Source organism: Anolis carolinensis, chromosome 5 (genome assembly GCF_035594765.1).
Source record: "Anolis carolinensis isolate JA03-04 chromosome 5, rAnoCar3.1.pri, whole genome shotgun sequence".
In the NCBI taxonomy this organism is placed as follows: domain Eukaryota; kingdom Metazoa; phylum Chordata; class Lepidosauria; order Squamata; family Dactyloidae; genus Anolis; species Anolis carolinensis.
The window spans coordinates 82,014,674-82,028,023 of record NC_085845.1 but is presented as its reverse complement, the minus strand read 5'-3'; the positions used below and the strand labels follow the sequence as shown (position 1 = coordinate 82,028,023).

General features: G+C 39.5%; 2 protein-coding genes across 12 annotated transcripts in view; both read left to right on the top strand.

Moving 5' to 3' along the window:
* Window positions 1–5,589, top strand: part of kif21a (kinesin family member 21A) — a 133,580-nt gene extending 127,991 nt beyond the window's left edge. For all 11 annotated transcript variants that reach the window (XM_008111603.3, XM_008111602.3, XM_008111608.3 and 8 more), the window contains 2 exons: window positions 118–317; window positions 4,320–5,589. In XM_008111603.3, the coding sequence (XP_008109810.1) occupies window positions 118–317; window positions 4,320–4,413 (294 nt within the window). In that variant the 3' untranslated portion in view covers window positions 4,414–5,589. The remainder of the gene's footprint in view (window positions 1–117; window positions 318–4,319) is intronic.
* A 141-nt stretch (window positions 5,590–5,730) lies between these two features.
* Window positions 5,731–13,350, top strand: part of LOC134299560 (sucrase-isomaltase, intestinal-like) — a 52,573-nt gene continuing 44,953 nt past the window's right edge. Inside the window, exon 1 of the mRNA XM_062982726.1 lies at window positions 5,731–8,730. Coding sequence (XP_062838796.1) covers window positions 8,664–8,730 — 67 coding nt within the window. The 5' untranslated portion in view covers window positions 5,731–8,663. The remainder of the gene's footprint in view (window positions 8,731–13,350) is intronic.

Here is a 13,350-nt window from a genome sequence, read left to right as displayed (position 1 = left end):
TTCCCTTTGGTTCATATTTCCCACTTACTGGAGAAGAACAGGATATGAATTAAGTACATACATTTCTGCTTGTAGATGTCAGAGTTTTTCAGCTGAATTCTTCATCTATCTTTTCAGCAAGTTCCTAATGCCCACAAAGACTGGGTTTGTGCTCTTGGGCCCGTGCCTGGCTCCCCCGTGCTTCTCAGTGGCTGCCGTGGAGGCGTTCTGAAGCTCTGGGATGTAGACACCTGTGCGCCAATAAGTGAGCTGAAAGGGCACGACAGTCCCATTAATGCCATCTGTACCAACTCCAGCCAGATTTTCACAGCATCAGAGTGAGTTATTTTAATGTTCTTTCCCCAAGCTTCATTTTTTGCAATTTAATTTGAGAATTCCACTTCAGTTAAGGCACTGAGTTTTCTCATGAATTGAGTTTGTGTTGTAATGCAATAGTAAAATGTATAAACATGACCAAAGGTTATAATTTTGCTTGGATCCTATTATGAATTTACCTAAGATGTATTATGCATTTTAAAGTAGTTTTAATTACTTCCCATGAAAAGCAGCAATTTGAAATTAAAATTCTACAGCTGAAGTAGATTGTTAATGACTCACAGTATAGAATAGGAATAAAAATCAGGTAGCCCTCCAGTTGTTGTTGGACCACAATTCCCAGCAGCCATAGACAACATATCCGGAAGTGGGGTATGTTGGGGGTTGTAGTCCAACGTGTGAAGGGCCATATGATTCGCATTCCTAATGTAGATTCTGTGGGTTATTAACTCTCTCGGTTGACTGCCAAGGCTGTAAAATGTATGTTCACATTCTCTTCCGCAATTTTGAAAGCTTCTTCATTATCATAAGGTCTCTTGCTAAATGGAAACTTGAGGGAATAAAAGGGAAAAAATGCTTAATTGTTTAATTACATCTATTTGCTTTCATTATCACATTATGAAGTATTGTTTTAGGCCCATTATTGTGTATGAGAAGACAATTTTTGTATAGATGTTTTCATGTTGTTATTGCCTTCTATGGGAAATGGAAGTATAAAAATGAGTGGAAGTGATGAGTATGCATAGATGATTTTGGATGATGTTGGCCAAGCTTGTAAAGTAGCTATTTTTATGTAGCAGGTGAACATTTATTTCTCAATTGGAACCAGCCAGTTTATTTAATGTAGTATAGTGTGATATAGCACATGTGCATACAAAAACATTACACTTTTATTAGTAACTAGCTTGGGGAACCGGCGGTGCTTGGGTTATTGGAAGAAGGAATTATTTGTTTTGGGGTGATAGGTAATATTACTTAAGTTTGGTCCAGATCCGTCGTCAGCTGGATTTAGTGCTCTCTGGAGAAGGGTGAACTACAACTCCCAGATCCGAGGTCAATCACCCCCAAACCAGGCCTGTACGCTCAGATATTGGGTCTGTGTGCCAAGTTTGGTCCAGATCTGACTTTCTGGATGCAGGTGAACTACAACTCCCAAAATCAAGGTCCATTTGCCTAAACCCCTGCTCAGTTGGTCATGGGTATCTCTGTGCCAATTATGGTCCCAGTCCATTATTGATGGGGTCACAGTATCAGTGAAGGTACAGCAAGTCCCATAATCTGTGGCAAGTTTGTTCCAGATCCATCGTTAGTTGGGTGAACAGTGCTCTCTGGGTGTAGGCCAAGTACAACTCCTGTAAATCATGGTGAATTCTCCCCAAACCTTTTGTTCAGTTGCCAATCAATTCCTCTGTGAACTGTGTGCCATAGGAAAGAGTAGGAAAGCGTTAAGGTAGAGGCAGTGGGTGGCATCATGCAAATTAAGGAACCCTGGGATGTCCATTCTGCAAGAGAAACAGAACATCTAGGATGAAATTGTCTTCACATGGAAGCCTTCACTTGGTGGGGGGCACAATGGTGTATGTGGAGGACACTGACAGGGTTTTGGCTACATGTTCATGGCACTCACTATAACCTGCATGTACGGGGAGAGAAAGCCATTGGTGTCTCCTGCTCAGTGGGAAATATAGCTGTTTGTGGAGGTGGGAGGCTGTCTATGTAAGTGGACATCTCCTCCACATACACACATACACATTTTTCACTTTTATTATATGTTTTATTATATGTATAGATAGATAAGCTGACCACCCATTTTTTTCCCTGAAGAATAATAATTCTGGCAAACTTACATGCTTGTTGTATGAGTGTTTTGTTTGCATGTGATATTTGTAAACTATCAGAGCTAATGACATTTTTCATCATTGTACTGGTGAATACTACTATGCTGTTCCCTACACTGAATTAAATTTTCCCAAACTTCAATAAAATTAAGGGCTAAATCCCATGTTATTCTTACTTGAAGTACATTCATTGAAATCAAGAGGACTTAACTTAGTTGTGGCTAATATATTTTATTCATTACACGAGCTTTAGTCTCGATAGCATTGATTCAACCCTAAATTTCAGCAAATACTTGCAGGCAACCATGCTGGGATATTTTCTATTCACAGGGTAGATTGGTCTGCTCCTCCCCTGGCTGCTACACATTTGTTTGCTCAGTTTTTCAGTGTACTGCAAATAATTACAGAGATGAAGGTAGCAATATTTGTTGTCAGGTAGAACCATTTACAAACTTTTGTTCAGGGTTCAGATGTTTTTGTTAGTACATAAAAACACTTTCACACAAAGTCAAAAAACCCCAACTGTTCTTTATAAGGTGGGCAAATGCGTAGGAAATATTCCCAAAGCAAAAGTTAAAGAAGTCTCAATATGATGAGTCAATGCCTTGTTTCCAAGAATAGTAAAGTCAGTGGGATTTCAATGCTTAATTGTGTTGTTTGTTAAATTTATAGCTCACAGTACTGCTCCCAAATGAAGCTTAAGGTGCCAAACAATGGGTGAAAATACAATAAAAACAAGTAATTTAAATGTAAAAGTTCATCCTTCCTGGAGTAAGATCCTCCCTTTTATTCCTGCCAGTAAGTGGCAAGATTTGAGAGCAGACCTTCTTCTGAAGATCTTATGTGGCAAAATTGTTGGGTCAGCTTTTCCTTACTCCTTTTTATGGGTTTTATGTTTAAATAATTGTATGCTGATTTATCATTTTAGCCTACAGTTATTTAATTGTTGTACTCTGCATAAGTATAATTTACAAAGAAGTTTAGGAATCATACAAATAGGAATATGATAGTTTAAAGAGCTTGGATCCAGCTCTTTGTTATGTTCCTGGAAACAGAGTGGTAACCGGTAGAGCTGGTGTTACACAAGAGTCACACATACTGCATAAAAAGGGGCCCCAGTCAACTACTGGTCCATAGCAATCTGCATGAGCTGGGGTTTCCAAACACATTTGAAAGCAGCTCCACGTAGAGCATGTTACAATATGTCACGAAGATAGGCAAGTATTATTTTGGCCAGATATTACACTTTAGGGATGGGCATAGTTCATGCACTGGTCTGGCTGTCTATTTAAACCTGTCTTTCTTGGTTCAGTGATGAATCCAGGAACATTATAAAACTAAAACTATATCACACTACATCCCACTTAAATCCTGTTGCTTCCTCTTGCTGAATTCTGGGGCTGAGAATTTTAAAGGTCCTTCCCTAGTTTGCAAACCTAGGATTCAATAGGAGACAGCCATAGAATTTAAAGTGGGATCCCAACTCTTTAACAGTGTAATGTAATACTCTACTAAATCTTCCAGAGGACTGTGATTCTAATACCAGTTGAATCCAATCCCAACCCCCCAGTCTGCCCTTTGGCTGACCAAGAGCATCCCTGTTTGGTTTTTTTTTTTTATTTAGCTTTAGTTTGTTTTCTCTGTTCTTGAAAATTATTCAGAACTAGAATGATTTCCTTAGTTTTGGATGAAAAGGAAATAGTCAAATCACAAAATGGACATATTGATGGTTTTCATGTGTCATTGATTCAACCAAATGAGAGACATAGACAATCCTGTTCTAGCTTTCTTTGGTTTATGCTCAGAGTTTGTAGAAGGCTGACTGTCCTTCTCTTGCTCTTATATTTTATGAACAAATTGAGACTCTTACATTATTATTGTATGTAAAAATGCTATAGTGATCACTTGGAATAAGAATGTCTCTTGCTCTGTTATATTTCATCATGACATTGACAATGGGCAGAATACATGGTGGATGCTGTGGAACATATTTGAGAATCTTTACTGTGCTTGAAATATATGTCCCCACATGGCGGTAGACATTCCCTTCTAGAGAGAGTCCTAGTAAGATTTCGTGGTTTTTTTTTAATGTATGGGCATGTATAAACTGGAGAAAGCTCTCTCCTTCTGTATTGATGGATTTGATTGTTTTCAAATGTTTTGCAGTGATCGAACTGTCAGGATCTGGAAAGCTCCCAACAACCTGGATGGACAGATCTCAGATCCTGGTGATACAAGTGAAGATGTGGCCAGTAATTAAACAGGAGCTGTAGTGCTGAACACCTCAAGCTGTGGTGGCTACACTCTTACTGCAAATCACATTGCATTTAGTAGGCAAATGCTAGCAGCTGGGGAAAAAACTCAGAAGATAACAGCTCATCTCTGCTATTAAGTGTGTTGTGTTCTGCTAAAACTTCTGCCCTTAAGGACTGCCCCTGTGTACACTAGTCTGTTGGTTATATGTACGTATATGCTTGTCTCACATATAATGGCTGGATTTGTGTGCATATATAAGCCTCGTAAGTTAAATAAATTGGAACTCTGTTGGCTTGAATGGCAGTCTCCCTCAAATACGAAAGTGCCCAGTGTACTTCACTCTCTGGCCCTTCTCTTCAGCTGAACCTCACACCCGCAGTCGCATTGAATGTGCCGGTGTAGCTTTAGTCTCACTTTCAAGCCTCTAACAGAAGAGAAATGGCAGGAGTGGATGTCCTAAAAAAGTTTACTTATGTTTTGCTGCTGTAGAAACTTTAAGACTGAAGTTTCAGTAAGCAGGGACAGAATAATGTCCTGACTGTCACGCTAACAACAGATGCCACATGGCCTGTGTTAATTGTTAGCAAGCATATATACTCTTGTTGACCAAAGTTGTGGAGCTATGTCTACCCTGTGCTCAGGACTAGAACTAAAATGCTGTTGAACTGTAAACATTTTAATAGTGCTTTGCCTTCCACAGTATTCTTACAGAAATTGCTCAATATATTTTTCTTATGACCTGTTTCTATCATCCTCACACGTTTTGTTCTGGATTTTTCTTTTTCTTTTCTTTTTTTAAAAGAAGTGTTCTTTCTTTTTAATCTAATCTGATATGCTGCTAAATGTGTTCTAGATATGTTTGTGAAACTTGGCAGTTGCCTAAAAGAACTGTACCAACTGTGTCAACAAAGGCTGTGTAAATAACTGGGTTGTAAAGAGAGACTATCTTAATAATGTGCCTGTGTGATTTTTTTAAAATGTTGTAGAGTGGAGATGGAATGAGAGAGATGTATAATTTATCCAGCTTTTTCAGGACATTAATTTGTAAATTCAGCAAGTTTTGAAAGTTTATAATAGTCAGGAACCAGTGTTTTGTTCGGTTTGCTGGCAGAGAAAAGGGGCTTGTAAATGTAAAGCTTGTGGTAGTTGATACTTAAATTAAACAAAAAATTGCACACCATCCAGACTGATCATTGCTACTTTTGTCACATACAAAGGGAAAAAAATTCTGGGTTCCTGAAATAAAGTGACCACTGAGGGAGGTCAAGGTGACTTACATGTTTTTTTCCAAACAAGGATGTATTGTGTAAATATCGTTTCATGATGCAATCCAATGGTATAAACTAACAACAGTACATACTTTCTTTGTATATTATCTACTGCTTCTTGATTGTTGCTGTTAACTGCCCTCAAGTCAACTTTGATTTCTGGGAACCCTCTAAGTGAGAAACCTTTAAGAGTATTTCCACACAGCCATATAAGCCAGAATATCAAGGCAGATAATCCAGAAGATCTGCTTTGAACTGGGTTATCTGAGTCCACACTGCCATATAACCCAGTTCAAAGCAGATGAAGTGGGATTTTATATAGTGGTGTGGAAGGAGCCTAAGTCACCCTATCTTCAACAGCCTTGCTCAGGTCTTGCAGATATGTGTGTGTGTGTGTGTGTGTGTGTGTGTGTGCGTGTGCGTGTTCTACCCCGTCACCATCTCCACGACTTGGGGCGGCCAACAAAATACATATAGATAATATATAAATCTGAAATTATCAAACCACAGAATTACAATCACACATATACATAATTACAATGCAAGACAATATGCAGAATGCCGCTAATTAAATAGCAGGGTTTAGTGGTGTATTCAGAGGCTTACATTGACTATAGTGCTCATCTAGGATTGGATGATATGGGCCAGGGGAAATTATTCAATTATTTTTCAGTTTCACTGTGAAGTACAGTTTAAAATATAAACTACAAAAAGAATGAACACACACATTACAGCATGTTGCAATTAAAAGGGCAGGGTTAGTGTAGTTGTTCCAATTGGCACCAGGCAGATTGTCCTGGTAAGAGTGAGATTGGCTTGATGGTGAACACTGTTGCCATTTTGTAATGTGGGAATATGTAGAGAAAGACTTGTAGAATTGCACAAGATTTTTGGGAAAATGTGATTAAAGAAACAAACAATGATTACTAATAAGTTTAAGAAAAACCCAGAAAAGTGGCTTTTAGGGTTATTTAGAGCGAGAATTCACAAAGGAGATGAAATATGTCAATATAGCTCTGTTGCAGCTAGATTAATAATAGTGAAATCTTGGAAGGGGGAAAAAGAACTTCTTATAAAGGATTGGACACCAAAACAATTAGGTTATATTCAAATAGCCAAGCTATCCAATGGTATTAAGGAAGGAAATAATGAAGAGTTTGCAAAGAAATGGAGGCTGACACTTGGATATTTGGAAAGGAAGACAGATGTAGATTTTAGAGTAGCTGCAATGGCAATTTATTAAAGCAGATATAACGGTAGGTTTTAATAGATAGAAGATTCACAAGGAGTAGGGGCTGGGCTTAACACAGCAGGGTGCAGAAAGATCCTGCCGATCAAAAGGTCAACAGTTCGAGCCTGGATCGGGGTGAGCACCACTGTTAGCCCCAGCTCACCTGCCCACCTAGCAGGTCGAAAGCACAAATGCGAGTAGATAAATAGGTACTGTTTTTATCGGGGAGGTAATAAAGGTGTCCTTAAGGACATTGATCGGGAGGAAGCTCCTCAGTATGGAAGATGGAGTGACAGAACCCACACTCCACCCAGTGGCCAGAGTCGAGCACAGCCTCCAAGATGCCGGAAATAGGATGGGAAAAACTGTCTTTACCTCTGTCTGTGTTGTCTGTCCTTGTTAATTGTATAATCGGCATCTAATGTTTGCCGTATACCTGTTCTGTAAAACTGCGCTGAGTCCCCTTTGGGGTGAGAAAGGTGGGATATAAATACTGTAAATAAATAACTTTCATGAGTATGGTTGGAGGGAATAGATGTGGTAGGATGAGGTAACTGTATAGTCTTTTTATTGTTTGTTTTTTGTTTTTATGTTTGTTTACTTGTATACAATAAAAGAATGGTATCAGAAGTGTCAAAGGTCTTAAAGGAAGATCGGAGTAGCCCAGCAGGATGCCACCTTCTGTTCCCCTCTGAGATGCAACAGGCTACAGGAGCGTATTTTTTCTAAGCAGATCCTTGAAATTAAACTCCAAATCCTATGATACTTGGCAGAAAATTGGCTGATATTATAGAGCATGTAGTTCAATTATAATTTGCCATGATAAAAGACCTTCTGCCTGTCTCTGAAATGTACTGTGGAGTGTGAAAAAACCAGCATCTTTCCCATCATTCATACTCAAGTACTGAGACTCAAGTGTGTGTCTTTGGATATATCTGCACTCCACATTTCTCAAAACAGTCCTAGTAAAGGTTTTCCCATGACATTAAGTCTAGTCATGTCCGACTCTGGGAATTGGTGCTCATCTCCATTTCTAAACCGAAGAGCTGGCGTTATCTGTAGACGCCTCCAAGGTCATGTAGCCGGCATGACTGCATGGAGTGCTGATACCTTCCCGCCGGAGCAGTACTTATTGATCTACTCACACTTGCATGTTTTTTAACTGCTACGTTGGCAGAAGCTGGGGCTAACAGCGGGAGCTCACCCTGCTCCCCGGATTCGAACTGCCGACCTTTTGGTCAGCAAGCACAGCACCTCAATGGTTTAACTCCTGCGCCACTGTGGGCTAGCCACATCCTAATGCTGGGTTAACTAAATAAATATTACTTAGAAGCATCCTGAGAAAAGAGGAGTTGAGGATTAATCTGTTTACAGACATTCGAGGTGTCCAGGGAATTATTCTGGGTTTGTCATTAGTGGGAAAATATGGGCTCTCTAACATAATTCATTGTAATCTTCAAACCCAAGATTCCCAAGAGCTAAGCTATAAGTATCAAAATGGTAAAAACTGATCCACTTGTGAAGATACACTTCTGCTTATCCTTAAGGGACCTGTTACCCAAACAAATCTTTGTTCTTTAATGAACACATCAGGATGTTTTACAAAAATATTCACAACTGGTAATCAATTTTACTCAAGCTGCAGTGAAGGTCCTTCCTTTGTTGATAAGACTTGGCACTATTTGCAAAGTGTCAGTTTGTGGATAAGCCCATGGTCATGGCCTGGGTGCTCCAGTTTATAAAAGCCAGTAGGTGATGTGCTTGGGTTATATCTACGCAGTCATGAAGGAGAAGAAGATACTTCACTTTCTTGCTCTTGCAGGTAAGAATTTAATTCCAATACATGGGAACCAGGCAGCCCATCCCTTCCTGTTGCCCTGCAGAGATTTTAAATGGAAGTCTCATTCACCCCAGCCAGCATCGCTAGTGGTCAGAGCTGATGTGAATTGCAGCCTGCACTTCTAGAGGGAAGCAGCTTGAATACAGCCATGTTCTGTGGCAGCCATTAGGTTTCAGACTGGGATTCAGAACTTGAAAATGATTACTAGCAAAGAAGTAGTTGCTTATCATTAATTCATTTTGCCAATAGCAACGGTGCTATTGTATTGCAATTATAGCAGTATGTGATAGCCTTATTCCTTTTGTGGTATAACTGTAATGTAGTTATTTTATAGTTACAAACAATGGAACAGGGCTATCCCTGGGTTTAAATGCTACCTTGTTCTGATGCTTCATAGATCTATCATTGAGCAGGATTGCAGCAAGATAAGAGTTTATGAGTTGCTATAATCTAAAACACCTGGAGGTATCAGGCTACCAATCCTTGTTCGATGCACATGGGTTAATTTTACAGCTGCGGTTTCTTAACTACAGGAGTAACCGCAAAAGTGTAGACGACTACTGGGAACTGAGTGGCAGTTGTATGGAAAAATCCCAGTTTTACTCCCTGGTATCAGATAGATTAAAAGATCTGGTTGTTGACAACAGGGTCCTCTGAAGAGTTGATGCCAGTTTAGCCCAATGAATAATACTGGATTAGAGTCTGAGCTTGGAAAAAGTTGGACTACAACTCCCAGATTCTACCATCCGGCGTATCTAGTAAGACTGGCCTGGTTGGCTATGGGATTCTGGGAGTTGTAGCCCAAAAGGAACATAATAATAATAATAATAATAATAATAATAATAATAATAATAATAATAATAATAGTTTTGGAGCACAATACTCCAGACCTCACAATCGTGTTAAAAAACAAAGTATGGATTGTCGATGTTGCAATCCCAGGTGACAGCAGGATTGAGGAGAAACAACAGGAAAAGCTGACACGATATGAGGATTTAAAGATTGAACTACAAAGACTCTGGCACAAGCCAGTCAAGGTGGTCCAGTGGTGATTGGCACACTGGGTGCAGTGCCTAAAGACCTTGACCTGCACTTAAACACAATCGGCGCTGACAAAATCCCCACCTGCCAGCTGCAGAAGGCCACCTTACTGGGATCTGCACGCATTATTCACCGATACATCACACAGTCCTAGACACTTGGGAAGTGTCCAACGTGTGATCCAATACAACAGCCAGCAGAGTGTCTGCTGTGGACTCAGCTTGTTGTGTTTCAAATAATAATAATAATAACAATAATCATCATCATCATCATCATCATCATCATCATCATCTTTATTTATAGCCTGCCACCATCTCCCAGAGGGTCTCAAGGCAGCTCACAAAGCACTCAAGGTGCAACATGCAAAACACGAAAACAATAATATAAAACAATAAGCAGCCAACATAAACATCACAACTTCACAGTACCCCCTGATTAAAAATGGTAAAATACAGTGATTGCTGCATTTAAAAACTGCAGTAATTGATCTCAGTCTTGTAAAGTGCTTTATAAAGAATCTGAAGATCCTTATATATATTCGTAAAGAATCTAAATATGGGGTTCTTGTATATTTTCCGAGCTGTATGGCCATGTTCCAGGAGTATTCTCTCCTGACGTTTTGCCCAAATCTATGGCAGGCGTCCTCAGAGGTTGTGAGATAAACTGGTAAACTGGTTGGGATTTCTGGGAGTTGTAGGCCAAAAACATCCGGGAACCCATAGGTTGAGAACCACTGCCCTAGAAGATATAGGCTCCTTCCACACAGCTGAATAAAATCCCACATTTTCTTCTTTGAACTGGAATATATTTTTGCTCCTGGGTTATAAATGGCATTTCCTAATTGGTTCGGTGGCGCAGCATGTTAAAGCACTGAGCTGATGAACTTGCAGACTGAAAGGTCCCAGGTTTGAATCTGGGGATCAGAGTGAGCTCCCGCGGTTAGCTCCAGCTTCTGCCAACCTAGCAGTTTGAAAACATGCAAATGTGAGTAGATCAAAAGGCACTGCTCCGGCAGGAAGGTAACGGCGCTCCATGCAGTCATGCCGGCCAATGACCTTGGAGGTGTCTATGGACAACGCTGGCTCTTCGGTTTAGAAATGGAGATGAGCACCAACCCCCAGAGTCGGACACAACTGGATTTAATTTCAGGGGAAACCTTTACTTTTTTACTAATTGATTCTGTCATTAAAATATAGAAAAAAGTTATTCAATTGCACAAACTTTGTTTTTGTGGAACATCCTGCAGGACATTTTGCTATAGTTTTTCAATGAATATTTGATAAGAGTCTCAACTGCTTCAACACAGTTTGTGGCAGGCACAAAAGTTTCTGGAGTAGAACAACTACTTTCAAAGTAAATACTGCACATTTAAACAGGAAATGACATTTTCGAACCAGGAACAGATTTTGTTACCTAGTGCAATTTACCCTGCTGGGGCTTACATGCTATTCAGGGTGGCTAGCAATGAGTCAAACCAATAATGATAATAAAATAAAATCATGAAATAAATTGACGACAGTAAAATGAATTATACTCCGATGTGATGCACTAATTAAAAAGATGTTTATACTCCTTCAACGTATCATTAGATAAAAGAAGTACAGTAGAGTCTCACTTATCCAACATAAACGGGCCGGCAGAACGTTGGATAAGCGAATATGTTGGATAATAAGGAGAGATTAAGGAAACACCTATTAAACATCAAATTAGGTTATGATTTTACAAATTAAGCACCAAAACATCCTGTTATACAACAAATTTGACAGAAAAAGTAGTTCAATACGCAGTAATGCTATGTAGTAATTACTGTATTTACGAATTTAGCACCAAAATATCACGATGTATTGAAAACATTGACTACAGAAATGCGTTGGATAATCCAGAATGTTGGATAAGCGAGTGTTGAATAAGTGAGACCCTACTGTAGTAGGAAATACAATGATGGGTGGGGAGATGGTGATTGTGACAATTAAGGCTCCAAATATGTATATATTTACTTTCTTTTCAGTGCTTTCGTTGTCTTTTATATTTTGCCTTCAGAGCTCCATTAAATCTTGCATTCCCATTAAGCTTGGTTAATTTTAACTTTGGGCCCTTCCAGACATGCCCTATATCCTAAGTTCTGATCCCTGGTTTTCTGTTTATCCCAGATTATCTGGCAGTGTGGACTCATATAATCCAGTTTAAAGCAAAAAAACAAAACAAAACCTGGGATCAGATCCTGGGATATAGGGCCTGTCTGGAAGGACCCTTAAGTCTCCTTCTCTTTGCTTCCAATCCAGCAAAGCATATGCTTAAATCCAGGGCCGTAGCCAGAAAAAAAATTCAGGAGGGGTTTTGAAAATTTCGGGGGGGGGGGGGGGGTTGAACCCCTAGCACACATCTCTCTCCGCTACAAACCTGTCAATATCTGCTTGAAATAGTGCCTGGAGGGACTCTTAATGTTTTGTGTCTCATAGACTTAGCATGGGGATTTGGTTAACCAGTTAAAATTCATGAGTAAACCAGGTTTTTTTTATAACCTGAAAAATTTCGGGGGGGGGGGGGTTGAACCCCTAAAACCGCCCCCTCGCTACAGGCCTGCTTAAATCTGATCAGAGCAGCACTCCACTGTCTATAACACAAACTTATTCTGAAAGCATACACGTGTGTGCTTTCAGAACAAAAATCAGCAGGGCAAAAAACAAAAAAACAAAATCCAACCTGCAAAATCCTCAGATGCCATTGTGAGGCATGATATACACTGACACTTCTCATCACGTTGCATTCAGCATTGGAAAAAGGAGCAAACAAACTGACATCAAAAACACCCATTGGAGTTACATTAGGCATTTCAACTAATTATCCCTCTTGACAATTTAGAGAGCACATTTGACAGGTAAAGGCTGCAAACCTCCATATAGTATTGTGTGCTTTCTAGTCATTTCCAACTAATGGCACCTCTAAGACAAATATATTGTGGTGTTTCCTTGGCAAGATTTGTTACGGTGGAGTTTGCCATTGCCTTCTTCTGAGGCCCCTTCCACACAGCTGAATAAAATCCCACATCTGTTTTGAATTGGAATATATGGTAATGCGGACTCAGATAACCCAGATCAAAGCAGATATTGTGGGATTTTCTGCCTTGGTTTTCTGGGTCATATGGCTATGTGGGAGAGTGTGACTTGCCCAGGATCACCCACTGGGTTTCCATGGCTGGATGAGGATTTCAGCTTTTGTGGATTTGTTTACACTATGTAGCAAAACTTGAAAAAAAAATCTGTTCCTGGTTTGAAAGTGTTATTTCCTGTTTAATTGTGCAGTACTTACTTTGAAAGTACAGTAGAATCTCACTTATCCAACATAAATGGGCTGGCAGAATGTTGGATAAGCGAAAATGTTGGATAATAAGGCGGGATAAAGGAAAAACCTATTAAACATCAAATTAGGTTATGATTTTACAAAAACATGTTTTACAACAAATCGACAGAAAAAACAGTTAAATACATGGAAATGTTATGTAGTAATTACCGTATTTATGAATTTAGCACCAAAACATCGCAATATATTGAAAACATTGGC